General features: G+C 52.1%; 3 protein-coding genes across 11 annotated transcripts; 1 reads left to right on the forward strand and 2 right to left on the reverse strand.

Moving 5' to 3' along the window:
* Positions 1–263: 263 nt before the first annotated feature.
* Positions 264–4,220, reverse strand: MIA (MIA SH3 domain containing). 2 transcript variants are annotated; one of them, XM_010947277.3, is made up of 4 exons: positions 1,511–4,220; positions 1,292–1,425; positions 695–805; positions 264–366 (listed from the first exon to the last, which is right to left on the reverse strand). In XM_010947277.3, exons 1-4 carry the CDS (start codon positions 1,635–1,637, stop codon positions 343–345), a joined length of 396 nt encoding a protein of 131 aa, XP_010945579.1. In that variant the 5' UTR covers positions 1,638–4,220; the 3' UTR covers positions 264–342. The 2 variants fall into 2 exon arrangements, with proteins under 2 accessions (XP_010945579.1, XP_074225730.1); XM_074369629.1 differs by lacking the exon at positions 264–366 and having other exon boundaries at positions 373–805.
* SNRPA (small nuclear ribonucleoprotein polypeptide A) lies at positions 1,292–14,683 on the reverse strand. 3 transcript variants are annotated; one of them, XR_834722.2, is made up of 8 exons: positions 14,560–14,683; positions 14,009–14,103; positions 11,039–11,211; positions 8,612–8,791; positions 6,607–6,780; positions 6,077–6,165; positions 4,513–4,746; positions 1,292–1,425 (listed from the first exon to the last, which is right to left on the reverse strand). XR_834722.2 is itself a non-coding variant. In XM_010947278.2 (7 exons), exons 2-7 carry the CDS (start codon positions 14,079–14,081, stop codon positions 4,587–4,589), a joined length of 849 nt encoding a protein of 282 aa, XP_010945580.1. In that variant the 5' UTR covers positions 14,082–14,103; positions 14,560–14,683; the 3' UTR covers positions 4,370–4,586. The 3 variants fall into 3 exon arrangements, 2 of the variants coding, with proteins under 2 accessions (XP_010945580.1, XP_010945581.1); XM_010947278.2 differs by lacking the exon at positions 1,292–1,425 and having other exon boundaries at positions 4,370–4,746; XM_010947279.3 differs by lacking the exons at positions 1,292–1,425; positions 14,560–14,683 and adding an exon at positions 14,187–14,295 and having other exon boundaries at positions 4,370–4,746.
* On the forward strand, positions 14,356–21,283 carry ACTMAP (actin maturation protease). Of its 6 annotated transcripts, none has more exons than XM_045510893.2 (7): positions 14,356–14,463; positions 15,850–15,977; positions 18,159–18,227; positions 18,638–18,762; positions 19,126–19,255; positions 19,347–19,417; positions 20,182–21,283. In XM_045510893.2, the coding sequence occupies exons 4-7, from the start codon at positions 18,660–18,662 to the stop codon at positions 20,517–20,519; spliced, it is 642 nt and encodes a 213-aa protein (XP_045366849.1). In that variant the 5' UTR covers positions 14,356–14,463; positions 15,850–15,977; positions 18,159–18,227; positions 18,638–18,659; the 3' UTR covers positions 20,520–21,283. The 6 variants fall into 6 exon arrangements, with proteins under 6 accessions (XP_045366849.1, XP_045366847.1, XP_045366848.1 ...); XM_045510891.2 differs by lacking the exon at positions 14,356–14,463 and adding an exon at positions 14,557–14,696 and having other exon boundaries at positions 15,795–15,977; XM_045510892.2 differs by lacking the exon at positions 14,356–14,463 and adding an exon at positions 14,557–14,696.
* Positions 21,284–21,510: the final 227 nt, after the last annotated feature.

Genomic DNA, 21,510 nt, shown 5'->3' on the forward strand with positions numbered 1-21,510 from the left:
AATAGTTCTCTTATTGGTCTAAAGAGGACACTACAATCCCCCAATTTGGCTGTTTAGGTTATTCCCCCTTCTCATTTGCTTGTGATATCTAAGCCTAGGTGCCCACCTATGGTACCCAGCTTGGAGCAAAGAGCTTTTAGTACGTGAAACTGCTTAGCAACCATTGACGTTACTACAGTCAGTGGGGTGATTGGCTAGATTCAGAAACCTGGGGAAACGTTTCCTTTCTAGATCCCCACCACAAAGACCACAGAGACCCACAGTTTGCACTTGACTGGTGTATTTGCATAAAGCCGGAGAGGGGAAAAAAAAAAAAAAAACAGCAGGGACAGCGGTAGGCTCTCACTGGCAGTAGAAATCCCATTTCTGAAAGAGAGAAAGGGGAAACAGTGGGAAGAAAACCAGCGGTCACACCACAAAGGATCTAGTGGTTTTAGCAAATGCTGCAGCCGCAGGCGCCAGGTTTGGCCACACAAGTGCTATACAAATTAGCCTAGAGCCCTCTAATTTTTTCACCTGTTAATTGGACTAGGACTTAGAAATCATTCCCCATTTTACAGGTAAGAAAAGGCAGGAAATTTGTCCCCGAGCACACAGCTAGTATGCCGGGGAGCCAAGGGTAGGAGCATCTTTGCCCATCACCACAACCCAAGGGTCCTCCCTCCACATCCGTGCCAGCCCCCAAGACACTCACATCCGTCTTCACATCGATTTTGCCACGTTTCAGGGTCTGGTCTTCGCGTACAATGCTACTGGGGAAATAGCCCAGGCGAGCAGCTAGGTCTCCATAGTAATCTCCCTGAACCTGGGGAAGAGGAGTTAAAAGCCAGGGTCTGGGAAGATGCCAAGCTCACTCCTGCTACAAACCTCTGCACTCTTTTCTCCCTGATCTACACTAGCTGGCTCCATCTTTGTCATTCAAATCTCAGCTTCAAGTCACCTGCTAGAAGGTCCTCCTTGACAACCCCTTGCTAATTAGTCACCCAGTCACTTTATATTAATTCTCCAAGCAGCACATACTTGACTTTTTTTTTTTTGATGGCTTGTCTCCTTCCATTAGAGTAAAAGGGGTCATTTTTGTTTTACCTTCAGTGTCTAGAACAGTTTGGCACTATAGTAGATGCCGTAATAATTGCTCAACAAAGTAAAAATTGAGTAGATAACAAAAGCTCCCCGCCCCCTACAAACTCTATTTCAGTTCACCCCCCTCACATTTTCCCCTTAGGTGAAAAATTAGGGTGCACCCACCCCAGCCCCACACCCTTTCCTCTTCTGTTCTCCCAAGACTCACACTGCCTCCCCAGAAGAGCCGCCCTCGGCCCTTCAGCTTGGAGAAGACATACACGACTTGGCCCCTGTGTATGGTCAGGAAACGGCAGTCGGGGGCCACGTAGTCCTGAAGGGCCACAGCCATGGAGATGGGGTCTAGGGAAGGAATAAAGGGGAATGACAGCCCCATCCGCACAGACTGGCAACCCAAGCCCCAAGCCCTCCAACCCCCAGCTCTTACGGCTGCATTCCTCATCAGCACACAGCTTCCTGTCAGCCAGCTTGGGCATTAGGTGGCCCCCGACACTAGGCCCCGGGAAGGCAGACAGAAAGATGATACCAAGAAACACCAGGGACCAAGCCATCATGGACTCTGAGCAAGAGAGTGACCAAGAGAGGAATGGGGTCTCGTTTCCTCCTGCCCTCCCTCTCCAACAACACAAGGAAACCTGTGTTCTTGTCCCCGCCTTAAACCAGTCCCAAATTTTACCCACACCACCTAGAGGCTGCTACACAGCCAGAACCATTTTAAGGACAGGGTGAGGAGAGCCAACACTAGGAAATGCTCAGATAGGCCCCAGGCAGCCCAGGCCACTCCAAGTGACAGCCACCCCCTCAGCAATCAGAGAGGCCCAGTCGGGCAAGTTAAGATATTCAATTCCATCTTTCTTGAGTCAGCTTGGGGACCTGAGCCCCTTTGCTGTCCCCCTAGACAGAACGAAAGAAGCCAGTATGGAAAACCACCTTGGAATTTCCTGTGCTGAGGGGCAGGAGAACAAGGCAGCCCTTTGATTGCCAGGAATAACCCCAGTTCCCAAGCGGAGTATTGTATGTTGGGCCTCAAGCTAGGCAATGTCCTGCCACAATTGCTACTTATCCTCATAAGCCACTTCCTGATTGGGTGACCCAGGCTAAGTTATGTCTCCTCTCAGAGCCTCACCTTTCTTCTCTTTAAAATAGGAAAAATAAAACTCTATTGTTTACTATCCCAGTGGTTATTTATAGAGCATTCACCACACGTATCTTTATTTTATTAGCTCAAATGTATAGTCTGCCTCCCCTTCAAAGGGGGCTATCAAAACACGCTTTTATGTGGAAATGGAAGTGTAGAGCCTTAAGGAATGTGTCCAAGGTGGGAAGCGGTGGGGCCAGGTTTGGTTCCAGGTCCACACCCAGCACTACTGAGCTTGGAGCTCAGTCAGGTGCCCAAGGTCAGAGTGGCAGGATCTGAACTCAAGTCTCATCTCTAAAACTGTGCTTCAAAGAGATCCACATGCCTCAACAGCCACCTCTTCCCTCAGAAGCATTCTCACACTGGCTCCAAGTCCAAACTTTTTTTTAGTTCAGGGGGAAGTGGAGGAACACACACAGGCTTGGGATGGGGAAATCATCTCTAGCAAAGATGGGGCCTAAGCCACCTCTACATGCTCAACACCCAGCACCAAGTACAAGAGTATCAACAGCTCTCCTCAAATGTCACCTCCTCAGAGGGGCTTCCCGTGACCACCCCGGTTACTGGTCCCCAGCTCCACCACCCCATCGTCAGTTGTTTGTATCAGAACACAGCAGTTGAAAATAGCTTGTCTATTTCATTCACACTGCATATCCCATGCCAAGGACAGTATTTAGCACATAGTAGGGGCTTGGCAAGTTATTTGCTGAACTTATTAAGTGCTTGCTAAATGCCTGGCACAGGGGTTGGGGAGGGTAAGGGGGTGGGGGGAAAGGCTTGTAGGCTGGAGTAGCGAGTACAAAAACACCACAGTATTAACAAAGATTCTTCTTTACGCAGGAAGAAAATGAAGCTCAGAGTGCAGACATCAATCGCCTGTGAGGGCAGCAGCCGGGGAGCACCCCCAGGCGGACAGTAGAAACTAGGTGCGACCCATAAACCCGTGGCTGCTAGTGTTCCCTCGCGCCGTCTGCAAGAACACTGTGCCTTTTAGGGAAGGCGGCGATCGCCCTCTTCCCCTTTCAGTCTTTCAGATCCTACAAGAGTGTGAGTTTGGTGCCACAAGTCTTCAGTGTGTCAAACACTGATGTTCGCTTTTAACGGAGAGAGCAGAGCTGGGGCTTGAGTCTTGGCACACTCAAAAAAATATCCAGAGAATTTAACAGTCTCTCTGTATTTATTTTTGTGGTTAATTTTCTGCTTCTGGCAAGTGTTCTCATTTTCCCATCTATATGGTATGACAATGGGTTTTAAGCTATATATATATTTTTTTTATTTTTTATTTTTTGAGTCAATTTAAAACTTTCCAGGTCAGGTGTGTGACAGATTGCTAAGGTCCCCCTGTTCAACCTCCCCTTCTTATCCACAGCTTCAGCTGGGACATGACTGTCCAGCCAGAAACCACACTTCCTAGAACCCCCCACAGCTAGGGCACCAGAGAATTGGGTTCACCCACCTGCCCGAAGCTCCTGGTTGGAGGTTGGCCGGCAAGGGAGAGCAGCCGTGTGTGAGGCGGCCACCTTTCTGGCACCAGCACCTGGTCAAGGGCCCTCCCCCTGTGTGATCACGTCAGCTGGGGCACTCCTAGTAGCAGCAGTGACATCGCGCTGAACTCTACAGACTGCAGCTCTAGGCTGCAAACTTGGACAGTAGAAACGATCTGTGGACCAAGTGTCTCCAACCCAAGCTGCCATTCCTACTACCCTTCCCGTGACTTCATGCACACCCATTTCCCTTCTCTTTCTTCCTGAAGTACTGAGAGTGGTTTCTGTGGGACCCTTCGTAGGACAGAAGGCATTTTTGTGTAGAAAACACTGAAGAAAAACCTCTTCCTTAACACTCTATCATGTTAGAAAATGATTGGAGTAAACATACAAATCTAGAGTGAACGGTGAGCCATGAAAGGTGGCATCCTTGTGCAGTACAGAACCTGCCCGACAGTACCTGGCAGCCTGAGTTTCAATTTCCTGCCCTGAATGTTGATTGAGGTAAAATAGAAATCTGCCAAAGTAGTAAGTGATTTTAGTTTCGACAATGTTGTTACACTATTCTGTGTATTTTCCCAAGGTTGCAATCCCCAAACACCCAGAATATTCTCATGTGCAGAGAAGGGAAACACAGAGGACAAGAAAATCAAAACAACAAATGTTTGTGAAAAAACAAACCTCAAAAAACACTTTAATTCCAGCCTAACAGCGCCAGGTGCAATGTCTGGGGACAGACTCTGGGTACAATGCTGTGTGGCGACCATTCACTCACACACGGCTCCAAGGCCCCCGAGGGGGACTTACCTTCAGGGGACTGAGCCGAGGGAGGGAGGGGTGGCCCCAGGACAGGGGGCAGGGGCAGGCATGGGAACAGGGTGCTACTTCTTGGCAAAGGAGATCTTCATGGCATTGTTCTGGGTGATCTTGAAGCCCTGCAGGGCGTCACGAGCGGCCCCTGCCTGCACTTCATTGTCAAACTCCACGAAGGCGATGTCGTGCCGCCCGGGGACCAGGCGGACCTCCTTGAAGCCAGGGAACCTGAGGGAAAGGGAGAGACCTCAGGGATCCAGACTGGGCACTTCCCTCTAACATTTTAGCCTAACATTTGGTGGGTAGGGGCCAGGAATGTTGCTAAACACCCTATGAAGCAGAGGACAGCCCCAATAACAAAGAATTATCCAACCCAAAATGTATGACACTACGTTGATAAATTCTAACATAAACAAGTATGCACAATGTAAACGTATCATATAATGACAAATTTTAACATGAACACACCTGCAGCCATAACTAAGGTCAAGAGACAGAACACTGCCCCTCCCCCCACATCCTTCCCCAGTCACAACCCACCCACTTCGGCTCCAGAAATAACCATTACCCTGACTTGTATGATCTGCTGTTTCTTTCGTTTCCCTCTTCTCATTCCCTACTTCCTTCCCCATTAGGCAACCATCCCCATGTTTCCTGGCTATCATTTTTTTCCATCAGTATTCTTAAAAAATACACATTGTTCTGTGGATGTGGTACATTATGTGGTAATATTTTTCTCTTTTACTCAGTTTTTCAAAATTTCCTCTCGGTAGGAGCATCAAGAACTATCATGCCACCCTTCCCGTTCCCTCTAATTGCTGAGCAGCATGCCTTTTTGAGCGTCTGCATTTTTTTTTTAAATGGAGGTACTGGGGATTGAACCCAGGACCTCATGCATGCCAAGCATGCACTCTACCACTCAGCTATTTCCCTCCCCCAACAGCATCTGCATCTGACCCCTCCCTTCTCCCAGGCTGCCTCCAACTCCCCACATACCGTGAGAAAACACCCCAGCTACAGCCCCTTGGGACTCTTGTTAAGAATTTCTGTAGGATATCCAGTCAGAGCAGAGCCACCAGGTGAGTATATCACTAAACAGAGGACAGTTACCCTACCCCATGGCCCAGGGCTCTGCATCCCATCCGCAGGGCACGAGGGGTCAAGCATCCCCACCGCCCACGCTTGCAACAAACGGGCTGACTTCTGCCAGCCTAGCCAGCGCTCGGTGACATCTCACTGCTGTTTTACTCGCACCTTGCCTTTGTCTAATCCAGAGACTGGAAAGATGAGGCCCAGAGCATGGCCCCCCGCCCCACCCTCACGAAGGTGGAGGACGGCTCGCACGCCCTGGCTACTGCTGACCTCCAGCCTCATCACCACCCTTCCCTGCTGCTGTGGGCCCGGCCTCTTCCTCCTTTTACACCTGTAGCTGCTGTCTCGCCTGCAAAGCCTAAGCAGGCTCAGGGCTCTGCCAGCAAAATTCTGAGGCCCGTCTCCACGGTGCCACCTCCTGGCCATCACCCCCCCCAGCTCCTGCCCAGCCACAGGCCCTACTTACTGGTTGAAAAGCATGGAAAGCATGAGCTCGTTGGTCTCTTCCGGCAGGTTGGTGAGGAACAAGATGTGATTTGGTGGATTTTCTGAAAGCTGTGCGGGAGATGAGAGCCCATGAGTCTGGTGGGGGATCTACGGCCCTCCTGCTCTCCGGCCCCAACCCTGCTTGAATCCTTCTAACCCGTCACCTGACATACCCTATGCTGTTGCCTGTCTACCCCGCCTCACCCTCCACTAGACCGTAAGCCACAGAGAGCACTGCTGTGCCCATAAACGGGTGCTCAGGAGTTCACTGAATGAACCCAGGTGCAGCCCATCCCTGCTCCAGCCTCCCCTTGACCTTCCAAAGCTGCTCCAGCAAACACACTAATTCCTCTGTCCCGGTGCCTGACCCCACTGCTACATCCTCATTCTCCGAGAGCACCCCCTCAGGGAGGCCTGCCAGGCACACACAACCTAAAACAGTGCCCCCACCGGCCCCTTTCCATTCCTGTATTCTGACTGCATGAGACCCCAGGAGGACCAGACACTTACAGGCTGGGCAGGTGGCATCTGCCCGGGCATGAGCTGCTGTGGAGGCATGGCCCCCGGTGGGATCTGGCCAGGTGCGAGGCCGGGAGGCGGTATCATGCCAGGGGGCGGCATGTAGGGAGGCTGCCCTGGCATGTGGTGCATGATGCGGGGTGCCTGGGTCATCGGCGGCATGCCCTGCGGGACAGGGAGAGCAGGACTGAGATGGGTGCAGGCAGGTGGGACGGGGTGTGCTTTCACTGTCAGTAGGAAACTGAGAGGAGAAAAGGCTGTTCCAGGAAACTCATGGTGTGAGAGACACAGGGAGAAAGATCCAGACTTGGAAAAGGCAAAAAAGGCACCCAAAGAGAGGTGGATGGAACAAAACAGACCTAAGTTCACAGGGGACATTCAATCAGAAAGAGTTAAAAAAAAATTTTTTTTTATATATATATAAAAGTTGGTCAGAATGGCCTAACGTTGTTCACAGACATATACGTAGGTAAAAAGTCTAGGAAAAAAATAAGAACACTGTCAACGGAAAGTGGTGGAGATAAACACCATAATAAGCATGCTGTACTCCTGATTCTAAAAATAAACTTTACGGAAAAAGAGACAGATCCAGAGAACAGACAGTGGAAGGCAGAGATGGACAGGGACGGTGGGTGTGGGCAAGTGCAGAAAGGAGCTGGCCCGATGGCACAGAGCACGTGCACCCAGGGGAGACAGGGGCTGCCAGAGCTGGAATCACACCTAGAGTCAAAGGTGGACAGAAAGGTGGGCACAGAAGAGAGGAGAGGAGAAGAGTGGGGAAGCTCAAAGGTAACCCAGACACTATCGCTGATGCCAAAGTGTGAGGTCACACAAACAGAGCACCACCCATCAGAAGGCCCACAAGGAGGTTTGGAGACCTAAAGCGTGGGTCCAATTCATCCAGCTTTAGTACTTTGTGCTTTCTGTATCCGGTTTAGAAAACAGGATGTTTCCACTCTTCATGCTCCACCAAGGTCATGAAGACATTTTCCTGTTTTCTAGAAAATATTGCTGTAGCTGTCACATTAAGGTCCATGATTCATCTCAAATTAACTTACATATAGTAAAGGTAGTGTTAACTTTTTTTCTTACATATATCCAATTGTTTCAGTATCATTTACTAGGGGAAAAAGTCCTTTCACCGCTGGACTGCAGTGGTATCTTGATTATACATGGAGTGATCACATACACGTGTGGACGTTTCTGGACTATTCTGCCCCACTGGTCCATCTTCCCAGCCTTATGCCAACACCGCACCATCTTGATTACTATATAGCAGGCCCCCGCTTTGCTCTCGTCTGCCTTCTTTTGCCTTTCCAGACATTTACTGACAGCCTGTCAGTGTCCTCATAAATTCGTTTGGATTTTGATTGGAATTGTGTTGAATTTTAAACCAATTTGGAGAGAACCAACATCTTAGCAGTAAGTCTTCCCATCCATTTGCTAGGAACATCTCCAATTTCTCCCAGCAACGTTCTAGAGCTCCGGTGGGTGGTCTTACACACCTCTTGTTGAATTTACTCCTTGGAGCTACTTTTCAATTTGAAGACTGATTGTTTGTTGCTAACGTATAGAAATAAAACTGAATTTTTCCATGTTGATTTTATATCTGACAACCTTGCTAAATTAAATTCACTTTTTAATCCTAACAGTCGATTGGTAGCTTCGTCTGGATTTTCTACATACACATTGACCTAAAAGACATGGACAGCAAAGTCAAAGTCAAGGAGAGAAAGAAAAGAGACTGAGACACAGAGAAAGAAGATCCTGAGAAATAGGCAGGCACGGAGAGACATTTCCCAGTGGAGATACCATCATCCAGGTGCTCAACCCCCCAGACACGCACATAATTCTCATAAGAAAATGGAAGGGGTTGAGGTGGAGGAGTCCTCTGAATCCCCAAGGGGAGACCCCTCCTCACCCTGCCCCCAAGCCAGGCCATGTGGTTGAGGAAGGCCTGATGGTGAGGGGGCCACATCTCTGGGCCCTGGCTTACCGGGACAGGCCCCTGGACAGCACCTACTACGGGGGCAGCCGCCCCGCCCTGCACAGCCTTCTTGGCAGCTGGGGTCTCCTGGCTCTTGGGCTTCCTCTTCTCCCGCTTGCGGTCCCGCTCCACGAATGTGCCCTTCATCTTGGCGATGATATCTGAGTCGGTCTTGGCATACTGAATGCGCTGCCAAGCAGAGAGCAGAAGGGTTGAGGTGAGTGAGCTTCAGAGCCAAACCACCTGGATGCAAAATCAGACCTTGACGGGCTTGGTGAGCAATGTCACAGAAATTACTTGGTTTCAGTGCCTTCATCTGTAAAACGGGGATTGAGTGATTTTCCACTTCAACGGATGATTGCGAGGACTAAATGAGTTAAGCCTCCAGACAGTGTCTGGCATGTAGCAAGCGCTCAGTAAGTGGTTGCTGGGACTCTGAAGGGAAGATCGGACAGCCCTGAGAATCAGGCCCAAGGCAGAAGCAAGAAAACAAGGCCAGGACACTAACTCTATGCAGGGGGCCTTTCAATCACACAAGAGAACTGAATCTTCAGGCGAAATCTCATTCATTTAGCAGTTTACCTAGCACCTATCTGTGCCTTGGGCGTCCAGCAAGGAGTACATCAAACAGAAGACCCCACCCTCCCAGAGCTTGTTCACTGGGGAAGGTATGACAAATGACATTAAAAAGTGAACTACAGAAGTGTTGAGAAGAACTGAAAGTTTTAGAGTGTGGTCGGGAAAGGGCTCGGTGAAGTGACACTGGGGAAGGCGGGCAATGCAGACATCTAGGGAGAGAGCGCTCTAGCAAAGGTAGCGGTCATCAGAGAGCGAACGAGTGCAGCGGGGATTCAAGCCACAGCAAGGAGACCGATGTGGATGAGGAAGGAAGAGACAAGGTCACAGAGGCAACAGGGGACCTTGGGAATGATTCTTTTCCTGAGAAAGCCAGGAGCCGTGGAGTGTCATAAGCAGGGGAGTGACGCCCTCTCATTGGCATCTCCCAAGAAGCGCTGCGGCCATGGGATGGAGAAGAGGAGCAGGAGTCGAGCAGGGAGGCCAGTGGGCAGGCCGCTGCCACCATCCTGATGAGAGAGGGTGGTGGCTGGGACCAGGTGGGAGGCAGGGGAGTGGATGTTTTGAAGGTAGAGGTGACAGAATGCCCTGACAAGAGTCCACAGGGCTTCACTGCTTCCTATGGTCCAACTTCGGAGAAAAGCAGGGGTCAAGACAAAAAGATTTATGGTTTTTAGTCCTCAAAAGCGAATTTCTAGCTGCTCCAGAAAAGCAATGGCAGATGTGGCAACTGTGGGCTCGCACACCCAGAGGCGACCACAGGCCGGAGTTGGAGAGCGGCCCTCTCCCAATGGAGGTGCGTGCTCCAGGCTGCCCTGCCACCCCTGGGCCAGTGTCCTCCACATGAAGTGACCTGCCTCGGACCCGCAAGCTCTGACACCTGCTGTCACCTCTCCAAGGGAACGGGTTCAGGGAGGCATATTCCAATCGGGTGAAACTGGAAAACTGATTGAGGGACGAGGGAAAAAGCCCAAAGAACCAAAGATGTCTGCCAGTGATATGACAGGAACTCTAGTCCAGGGCAGGGACTTCAAGCCACACCTCACCTCCTAGACAGCAGTCCCCGTGGCCATCCACCTGGCCTCCCGAACCTCTGCAATCCCTTTCCTCCCAACCCATGGCCCCTGCCCTGGTCCTGGCCCAACCCTCCAGCCTCACCTCCACAACTGAATCCTAATCTCCCTTTCATCCATCCTACACGACAGCCACAGGCATCTCCCTAAACCCTCCCATGGCTCCCCAGCACCCTTAGAATTAAGTCCACTTTCAGGACAAACTCTAGCTCCTTAACCTGACTTGATCTGCTCTCCAGCCAGGCCCTCCTCACCACCTCCCGTCCTTCACCCCAGCAAAATGAACTTGACTCACTTCCTCAATTACATATGCTCTTGCTTATCTCCAGGCCTTAGTCCACTGTCTTCCCCACCCCCTCCCCCAGCTACTCTTCTCCTTCGAGTCTTACTCATCCAGAAAGCCTTTGCTGCAAATTCCCACTCTGGGTGAGATGCCTCCCCTAAGCTCCCCCAGCCCTGTGCACTTCCCCAGTCCCAGCCCTGACCGGTCTCGGTCATTACCATCTGGAGACAGCCATGTCTCTCCGACAGGACTGTGGGTCTGAGAGGGCAGAGCTGGGGGTTCCCTTGGTCACTGTGTGTCCCCACACCCCAGTACAGGGAACAGTGAATGCTAAGGAACAGCAAGAGAAGCTCCCATTCTGTGCTCGCTTCGGCAGCACATACTCAAGAGAAACTCCCATCCTTTAGAGCCCGGACCACAGGTGACAGGAAGTCTAGTCCCAACCAGCTGGCAATAGCACTTTACCCGGGTACGCACACCCACTCCTCTACACACAGTGCTCACCATGGGCTTGTCGTAGAAGGGGAAACCCTGCATGGAGCGCAGGGCGTTGGTGGCGCTGCTGACCTCCTTGAAGATAACAAAGGCCTGGCCTCTCATCTTCAGGCTTCGTGATACCAGGATATCCAGGATCTGGCCAAACTGGGAGAAGATGGCGTACAGGGACTTCTTCAGCTCTGCAGTGGGGGAAGGAAAGACCCATGGGTGACTAGAGGCCTTGGTACCATGTTCTGAGGCTGGAGCTCCATTGCTCAGAGGAAATGCAGCCCAGAAGGGAAACATCAGGCAACTGACAAGAGTACCCAGCATGCTGTTGGTCAGCAATCCCAGCAGCAGCCAAGCATTCAGTGTGTGTGCTCCTCTGTAAGAGGTCAACAGTAACAGGATATACCCAACAACGCTGCTGCACAAGGAACACGAGTCACACACACACAAAGGACACGTGGCCAATGTACAGTAAATGGGAGCACCTCTTTTCATCTTCTCTAGCACCTTGACATCGGCCTGTGTGATGTGGCCCTGGGCCAACTTCTCCAACCTCATCTCTCCCCACACTCCACCTGCACTCCTGTATCTCCAGCCACATTGGCTTCCCAGTCCTTTTTCAGGCCCATCACACCGACTCTGTTTCAGGACCTCTGCACTACCAGGAGCTACTTACTACTCCGCCAGGAGCACCTTTCTCCCAAGGTGTACATGGCTGCCTCCTTCAGTCACCCAGGGCTCAGTGGAAATGTTGTGACCTGAGGCCTTGCCTGACCACCCTGTTTAAATAAACATCTAGTATCACTCTCCCCTCCAGCCTGGGACCCTCCTTGCTTTTCCTTCATGGCCATTTCCCACCTCCTGACATCATGTTTGTTTACTTGTTTAGCTCTCCTTCTGAAGAGCTACGAGCCTGTCCAATTTGTCTACCACAGTATTCCCTGGAGCAGTGCAGTCACCAGCACACAAACCTGCAAAAACATCTGCACAAATAAAGATACCATCAAGTGATTTACAGACATTAACTTCACCAAATTCTCACAACCACTCCATGAGGTAGCAATGATAAATGTCCCAATGTTACTAACATGGAAAGAGGCTCTCAGAGGATTTATCACTGCCAAGGAGGAGGGTCCCAAGGGCACTGGGAAGACCCTGCAGAGCTGGCACCGGGACCAGGACCCAAGTCCATCTGAACCCAGTACCACCATACCTCACTAGCAAACGGTCTGCCACATCTGACAGCCAGAAAAGGATACCAATCTTATGCAAAGACGATATGTGAACTGAAAATGCTTGGTGAAAGAGACAGTAGGAGGAAAAAGGGGTGTGGTGGGGGGATGGGGTAAAAAGGGAAGGAAATAGCCAAAAAGTCTGATGACAGTTCTGGTTTTTGTCGCCATCCACCATCCCCATGAACTCAGTTTGGCCCTGAGTCATTCCCCTGGACCTTGGACTTTGGACCTCTCCCCAGTCTCCTCTCTGGCCCATTCAAGTTCACCCTCCACAGCTGGGAATATCTTTCACAACTGATTCTGTCCCTTGCCTGGCTCCCCAACACCCTCAGGACAAAGTCCAACACCTTACCCAGTCCACAGGCCCCATGAGCCAGAATGCACTGCTCACTGGAAGGCTCTCCATGAGGCACAGGCTTCTAAGTCTAAGGCACACAAAACTACTCGTTCCCAGAATTCCATAGACTCTGTTGCCCCTAGACATTTGCACATGCTGGTCCAGGTTAGGAACTCTCTCTTCCCTCACCATAACACAAATACTGCTTCCTCTACCTGGAAAGCTTTTCCAAAATGTCTCCTCTTCTATGAAACTGAATGAATACCTCTTTCTAGATGCCCAATCCCAGCCCTGACCACTCGGCCTGTGCTTCCTCAACCACGGCCCTGGCTACTCTGGGATATCGCTGTCTGGTAGCACATCTGTCACTCCCACTGGACCGTGGCTCCATGAAGGCAGGACCAGGACTGGTCTCAGTTGCCAATGTGTCCCTAGGTCCACAGAATACTGGCTGGATATGATACCCTAAAAGAGTATGAGGGATTTACGTAGCTTGTTATCTTCAATAACAACTTTATCAGTAACCTCAAGCTTAATCCCAGCAAGCTCCTCTGGTTCTCCTGACAATTTTCTTGAGGTGATAGTAAGAACTAGCACTTACCCCACTCTTACTACCTGCTGGGCACCAGAAAAAGAAGCTGCACAGAAGTTTAGCTAATATAATCCCCATAACATCCATGCAAAGACCATGTTATGATTCTGCCCAGTAGATGAGGTTCAATAAAAGTATAACTTGCTCAAGAAAATGGACAAGTATATCTGATGTCAAGAATCGAGTTCTTAAGTAGAATTCCATGCTGGTGGCCTCAACCACTTTTCCTTGGTGTGTGACCTTGGGCAAACAGTATCACCCGAGTCTCAGTATCCTAATTTGAGAAATGGGAATACGTTCTTCCTGCAGGGCTGTTGTGAAACTTAATGAAATCAAGATTCATATATTAGCGCCTGGTAGTGTTAGCCATCACTATTCACTTCTGTGAAACATTTGCATTGTGGACCGATCTCTGAGAACATGATAGTGAACAAGACAGTTTCAGTTCTTACCCACATGGAGCTCACAGGCCAGGAAAGAGCCCCATGACAGCCCAGAACGACCAAGGTTTGAAGGGGGATGTCCAGGGTCATGGGAAGTCAGAGGCTGGCACCTGAGTGGAAAGGGGAGGGGGCAGGCTTCCTAGAGAAGGGGTCCGGTGAGCTGAAACCTTGAAGGATGAGGAACAGTAACCAGGTTAATGAGCAGAGTGTAAGATGAACTGAGGAAGTGTTAAAAAGAGAGGAAGCAGCATGTGCAAACGCCGAGGGGTTAACTCTAACAATTTGGCTGGAAAAGACTGAGGAAAAGTGAATGCTGGGTACAGAAGACGGGGGCCGGCTCGTGCGGGATAGCCTGGAGTCCGGACCACCCCGAGAACTCACCATCCTTCTTGATCTTCTCGTTGAGATTGTTGATATAAATAGTGTGGTTGGGGCGGGTCTCGGGAACTGCCATGGAGTGAGTTGCTGAGGTAGGACTGAAAGAATGAAAAAAGTAACCTCAGCCCTAGGTTTCTCCAAATCCTTGTCCCAGTGAGGGTTGCTAAAGGATCTTCCTTACAAGAGGAAGCCGGGTAAGGCAGGAGAAGGGAAGAGGGAAGCACAACTCAGAAAACAAAGCAAACGCAGGAGACCACTTCTTTCCGCGTGGTGAGGGAACTCTCGAGAGGTTTACTACTAGTCCCAGAATGCTCTACGCGACTCAGTAGGCGGAGCATCCTAGGGGGCGATTCCCACTGGCCCACGCGCTCAAAGGGCGGCCCAGGACAAAAGGCCCGGATGTAAGAACGCGTTAAGAAAGGAGGCACGACTTTACGGCGCCCTGGCCTGGCACAGCGGTAAGATGATTCCCCCACACAAGGCGCGGGAAGACCCGGGCGCCAAGAACTCCGCCCGCCTGGCGCCGACGGTCGCCTGCGCCTAAGAATACTCACCGACAGAGTCGCAGCACCCGTAAGCGCCCTCCGCTGTGTTGCTGAGTGCCGACCAGAAAAACTTCCTCTCCTGGTCCCGCCTTTTTCTTTCTACAAGCCAATCCCCGCGTGGAAACCCGGTAGCTTAGCCAATCAGAGTAAGTCTTGCTCCCGGACCCAGATCTTGCCAATCAAAATGACACTTAGGTTCCCGCCTCAGGAGAAACTCCGCCCACTCCTGCAAGCCCTACGCCTTCTGCGACTCTCGGGGCTACGGACCAATCAGTGAAGGCCGCGCCCCCTCACGCGCTTCTTGCCAATCCAGACGCGGCTCTCTCAGCAGTCTCCCCGGAGGCAGTTCTTTGGTAGCTCCGCCTCTCCCCCACTGTTTCGAGTTCCCTGTCACGTGATCGCTAAAGGGGCGGACACGAGTTTCGTGTCTTACCACGGGATTTGGGAAAGGTCATGCGCTTCGTCCGCCATTTTGCGGGACCCGGAGACGCGTTTAATTTCCCACTCTGGTCCCAATTCCAGCCGTATCGTGGCTCCCAACGAGCTCCGATCTCTGAGCCTTCCCCAACCCACGAGACTCTTCCTGTTCCCTCTGATTTCAGGACTTTTCTCCACAACTAGGCTATTTTCCCTGCGAGGTGACCTTTTGATCTCTGACTAAAAGGTCAGCTGTAAGGTTCCAAAGTCGGGTCTGGGATATGAGGGGGGAATCTATCCCAAATTCCCCTAGTCTTTACTTCTGGGACCCTGAATTCCGAACTTTAGGCGTCTCACCCCAGGTCTAAGCCTTTATGTCCTGAAATTCAACTCCAAGTTGCCAAATCTAGCCCGAGATAAGAAGTTAACTCCTCGCTCCTTGAACCTTGCAACTCATCTCCAACCGCATATCTGGTTCCAGATTAAAGGACCCCGTTAACCCTAAGATTTCTTATGATTTGAGTTAGCCTCAATCCCTGCTCCCAAAGTTCCAAATTTTAGCCCCGGTTTTTTCAGTCCCACTGCTCAGCGCGCAGATTCTGGAACTCAGCTCCAAAACCTTCAAAATCCCCATCCCTAGACCAACACATTTTGGAGGATCCTTCTATTCTCGACCTTCCAGTCCAAGTCACAAACCCCAAAATGATTTCTCCATGCTCTCCTCCCTTAGAGCCACCAAGAGCCCCTGCACCCCAGGCCCCCATCATTCCACCTCCTCCCCTACCCCCAGATCTCCCGGATTTAACTTTTCCACCCTCTTCCTCGAGCTTCCAGACCCCTATTCCCCCACCACCCCCAATGCCGCCTCCACCCCCTGCCAAGGTGTTTGCGCCCCCTCATGTCTTCGGCCTGGAGAAGAGCCAGCTCCTGAAGGAGGCCTTGGAGAAGGACGGCCGGGTCCCCAGGGGCAGAGAGGACGTCCAGAGGCTCCTGAAGCTGCACAAGGACCGGTAGGGTCCCCATGCCCCCACCTGGGGTCACACCAAACCACCTGTTCCCAGATCACTTCAGCCATCTCCTCTTGGGGTTTCTTATTTCCTCAAGGTCAGAGGGCCTGACTGCTACAGCCCCCTACTTAGACCCCTTCAGTGCCGGTGTACCTTCAACAATGAAGAAAGATCCTGCCCTCATAAGCATCTAGGCCAGTGGGAGAAACAGATCCCTCCCTTCACCAGGCAGTGACCACCCAGAGTGGTCAGAGCTGTGAGGAGGGAGCCCAGCGGGTTGAGAGTCAGTGGGGCCTGCCTGGAGAGGGTGGAGAGGACCCTTGAGTGCTGTTCAAGTTGCAGGGGTGTGTGGTAAGAGGAAACAGCTTGTGCCCAGGCCCAGAGTGAAATGAAGAGATGTTCTTTTCAAGGACCTGCAAATATTTCTTTAACAGGACCAAGGAGGTGGCAAACGTGGGGTTTCCCAGGTGGGCAGACCACACGGGGCATCGGAGGGGCCGTGTGAAGGCAGGTGGACTGTCCTGAGGGCCCTGGGAGCTGTGGAAGGGCCTTGTGCCCTTCTGGGGAGGAAGAAAGGCTACCTTTGAGGAGTGGAGGTGAGGGACTGGAGTCTAGGGGTCCAGGAGGAAGCTGGGACACCCAGAAAGCGAGGCAGGACGGGTGGGGAGCTAGACCTGGGTTGGGGCTGAAGGACAGAGAGAGAAGTGACCTGCCCAGACTCAGAAGAAACTTCCAGCCCTCTAGACAAGTTGAAGTCTGCACTAAACGGCCCAACCATAGTAAGACAAACATAATGCAGATAACCGCCACCCATTACTGCCCATCTACCATGTGCCAGGCGCTGCTCTGAGTGTTTTTACTTACTAATTTATTTAATCTTCTCAACGATTCCATGAGACAGGAACTATTATTCCATTTTCCAGATGAAGTAACTGAGGCTCACAGAGGTAAAGTCACTTAGCCACAGTGCTTAGAAGAGGAAGGGCCCGGTTTCAACTCTGGCATGGCGGCCAGGCTCCAGGCTTTTGGCCACTGGGCCATGATATGGTCTCCTCTCATCAGGAGGGTGCCCCCCCCAGGCCTTGCTCTTTCACCGGCCTTGAAATAAGAGTATAAGCAACTTACTCTACACCTCCTGAGCCCTGGGAGGGTGGGAGGTGGGAGAAGGATTGGAGTCACCAGAACGTTCTGAGTGGCCTCCCTAAGGAGGGGCTGGGCTGACCTGTAAGGACTCTGTCAAGGTGATGGCTTAGGCCTGGAGCAAATGTTACTTGGTTTTGCTCAAGGCTGAGTGAAGAGATTTCAACGCTGTCTAACTGCCTGAGAAACTGGCTTGAGGGGGAAAAATTTCCAGAGTTTGGATATTGATGAAATAAAATTCCTATTTTATGGTAAACAGAAAAATTTAAACATAAAGTTTTTGTTTTCCCTTTTGGGCCTCCTCCCTCCCGTTTAGTGTATATTGTACATCTGCATTAACCAAACCTCCTTAGGGAAGAACATTCTTTCTTAATCTCATCAAGGATCACAACTCTTAGGGGAGACAACCTTTGTTCTTTTTTTTGTTCTTTTTCTCTTTTTTTTTTTAAACAACCTTCCTTGACCTTGTAAGGGGCCACAATGACCTATGACCCACAGCTTGCTTTGTACTTACAGATCTGGATTGAGTAAACTGTCAGTAATATGCCATTTGACATGTAACTAACCCTTCGTCTCAAAAATTTATGTAACTGCTTTGACCTCTAATGGTGGGAGTTATAGTCCTGAGTTATAGTCCCCAGGTTGGCTTGAATAAAAATTTCCCTTCTTAGATTGACTATGGATTAAGCTTTTCATCAATGATGTAGAGACAGCCCTTCAAGAAATTTCCTCTAATAAATAAATCTCCCTGGCTGCTAGTTGCGGCTTTTGCACAACTGCTCTTTGCCCCATCAGTAACTGAGAGAAAGAGCAGGCGGAAGAATGATTCCCACTGAGCAGATGAGGAAGCTGAGGCTGCAGAGGGGAAGTGTCTCATCAGGGGTGAAGGGAGTCTGACCCAGCTAAGGTGTCTTCAGGCCTCAGGACAGCCAAGCCTGTGTTCCTCCCCTTCACCGTCCCTCGATCCCACCACTTCGAGCCAGACCTCAGTGCGGGGACTCTAGGAGCTGGTTCCCGCGTGACCTAAGTGTGGCTCTGATTCAGTTTCAGAAGTGACCTGCAGTGGATCCTCTTCTGTGCTGACGTGCCCTCCCTCATCCAAGAAGGCCCTCAGTACGTGCCCTGATCCAGGACCCCAGCCCTTTGGCAGGCCGTGGTTCTGAGCCTCTGCCCTTGCCAGGCTCTGTGAGGATTGACCCAGGAGGGTGGGAAGAGTTGGTTCATCCCAGGCAACCTGGGGAGAAGGTGAGAGGAGGAGGAGGGGAGGGAGAGGGGAACTTACAGGTCAGGGTGCACATGCAGTAAACATTTGGAACGAAGGAGCAAGTGAACAAACGAATCTGGTCCATCATCTCTCTTCCTCCTGGAAGCCCAGGTGATGTCTTTCCCTACTCGGCCTGGGAGAGGAGAGGGGAGCTCCCCTAGGGCATCAGACCTGTTCCCCACACTCCAGCTTCCAGGGCAGAGGGGGCCCAGGAAAGACACGACTTAGGGGTTGAGGGGCTGGGCCTGTCTCTCCCCAGGTGCGGGCTAGTGGCCTTGTGGATGGCAGGCACCCTCCTGGCACCCCACAGCGACATACCCCTGGAGAGAGTGGTGCAGGTGGCCATGGAGAGGGGTTACACGGCCCAAGGGGAGATGTTCTCTGGTAAGTTGGGTGTGGAAGGGTCTCAAGCCAGGTGTTCTGCAGGAAGGGACTGGAGAGGTTGGCTGGGACATACCAGGTGCATGAGGGGCCTTTGTTCCATTCTCTGGGCCCTTCCCCATCCAGTAGAGCAGAGTGTTACGAGGTGGACTCTGGAGCCAGGCTGCTTGGGTTCCCAGCCCATCTCTGCCACTGTCTGCTGTGTGGCCATGGACAAGCAGCTTACCCTCTCTATGCCTCACTTCCTACATTTGTACAGAGAGGTGATGGTCAAGGTGAAGGTTATGGGCACTGATTCCAGAAAGCCTTTGGCATGCTGCCAGGCCCACGGTGATCCCTCTTTCTCTGTCTGTTCTGTCCCTGCAGTGGCTGACATGGGCAGGCTGGCCCAGGAGGCACTGGGCTGCCAGGCAGAGGTGCTCTGTGGTGGCCTGGGTGGTCCTAACAGAGACCATGTCCTACAGCACCTTGTCGCCGGACATCCCCTGCTAATCCCGTATCCTGCAGCTGGGATGGGAGCTGGGCAGGGATGGAGAAGGGTGGGTCCCAGGGCCACACCACAGCTTTGGTCTTAACCCCAGTGCCAGCTACGATGAGGACTTCAACCACGAGCCATGTCAGCGGAAGGGCCACAAGGCCCACTGGGCAGTGAGCACAGGTGGGTGCCCCCTCCCATATCCTGTGCCCTCACCCAGGATCTCCCCAGCCCAGTCATCCCTCCTCACAGTCTCACCTCCTCACTGGTCTCGAGGCAGGAACCAGGGTTGGGCCATCTCTATCCCCATAGGGTCCTTAGAGGGGGCCTGGCTGGCAGCAGGTGCCTCAGTGTCTGCCAGTTGGGCTTCCCACAGACAGGAACTCAGAACGAGGACAGGAATCAAACAGTCTGAGCTGCAGGCTTGGTCCAGCCACTTCTAGGGCCTCCATTTTCCTATCTGGAAATCCTGGTGACAATAATACCCATCTCATTGGCAGAGGAAGTAAAACTGTTTGAATGGTACCTGGTATGTCACACGTCCCAATAAGCGTTAGCTATGATTGCCATCGTCATCTTTCCATCTGCCTGAAAGAAGGCCAGATTGGCACATCAGGTGGCCTGGATGGAGGCCCCTTTGTGTGCATGGCTGTCTGACTTTGAGGGCGCCTCTCTGAGCAGCGCCCTCCTGGACACCTGGAGGCCAATGGGTCACAGTGTTTCCTCTGTTCAGTGCCGCCCTGCCACCTCCCTGTGCTGACAGGCTGTAGAGGCAGGATGTAAAATGCCTGCAGCTCTCGGAACTCAACACCTTGGGTCCAAATCCAGCCGGCTCTCTGCCTGCTGACCCCTGCTGACTTCTGCATGACAATGGGGTGATCGAGGCTGGGCAACCAGCACCTCATCAGTGCTCAGCTCCTACTCACAGCCTCCCCTTCTCCTCCCAGGGGTCCTGCTGGGTGTGCAGGCTGTGCCTGGCCTCGGCTACACGGAGGACCCCGAGCTGCCAGGCCTGTTCCACCCAGAGCCCGGCATGCCCCACCAGCCACCATCCGTGCCGGAGGAAGGCTCCCCAGGAGCCGTCTACCTTCTCTCCAAGCAGGGCAAGAGTTGGCACTACCAGCTGTGGGACTACGACCAAGTCCGGGACAGCAACCTGCAGCTGACGGACTTCTCGCCCTCGCGGGCCGCCGATGGCCGGGAGTATGTGGTGCCCGCTGGCGGGCTGCGGGCCGGCCTCTGCGGCCAGGCCCTGCTCCTCAGACCACAGGACTCCAGCCACTAGCCTGCTGCAGCCCCGAACCAGGGTGACAGGACCTGGCCACAGCCCAGCTTTGACATGTTTGCAGAGCGCCCCCGCTTCTCCCCCTGTGCCACAGCCCGAGGGTTGGGCTGGATCTCTGAGGACCTTCAACCAGAGCTCCTTCTTACAGGGTCCCCCTGAATCCATCCAGTCCCATTCTTGGGCATCACCCCAACTCCCCCTCCCCGAAACCCACCACCCACTTACTCTGTGGGCTGGGGTTACAGCCAGGAGCCAGACAGGCTCCATCTACACAGAAGAGACTGATTAGCTCAGTCCCCAGACCTTGTCAAACCCATGTCAGTGTTGCTTCCACCTGTTTCTCACCAGTGACCACCACCTTCTAAAACACTGCCTTCTCTCTGCAAGAGCCTCCTCACTGGACACCTTGCTGCCTCCCAGTGTCTGTTCACATGGAGCTGGGAAGCCATTAAAAAGGCAAACCAAGGTCTCACCACTCCCCTCCGGAGAAGCTGCCAGCAGCCTTGCCACTTCTGGCAGGATAGGGATTAAACTCCCAGCCCCAGCTCACCTCCCTCACCCCAGGCTGTTCCTCCTCACACTTTCTGCCACCAGCCAGCGATACTGGCCTTTCAGGTCCCTAGAGTGTTCTGTTCCCCTTGGAGCTTCTGCTAAAGATAGCTCTGAAATTTCTCTATCCTGGCTCCTTCCTCAGGGAACATTCCTCAGCCTTTGGGCCGGACACCTCCCCAACCTGTTCTGATTAAAAACAAAAAGCAAATGCCTCTAAGACTGGTTATTTGCGCCAATCCCTTTACCCCTGTTAATTCATCAAATCCTCCAGCTTCATAAGGAAGGTACTAGATCCTCTCCATCTGACAGATGGAGAGACTGGCCTGGGGAAGTGCAGTCACTGGCCTAAAGTCACATGACTGGCAAGTGGCAGGGACAAGATTCAACCAGATAATACCAATACAGTTAGATTATCATTTAATGAATACGTGTTGCATCC

This window comes from Camelus bactrianus, chromosome 9 (genome assembly GCF_048773025.1).
Source record: "Camelus bactrianus isolate YW-2024 breed Bactrian camel chromosome 9, ASM4877302v1, whole genome shotgun sequence".
Lineage (NCBI taxonomy): Eukaryota > Metazoa > Chordata > Mammalia > Artiodactyla > Camelidae > Camelus > Camelus bactrianus.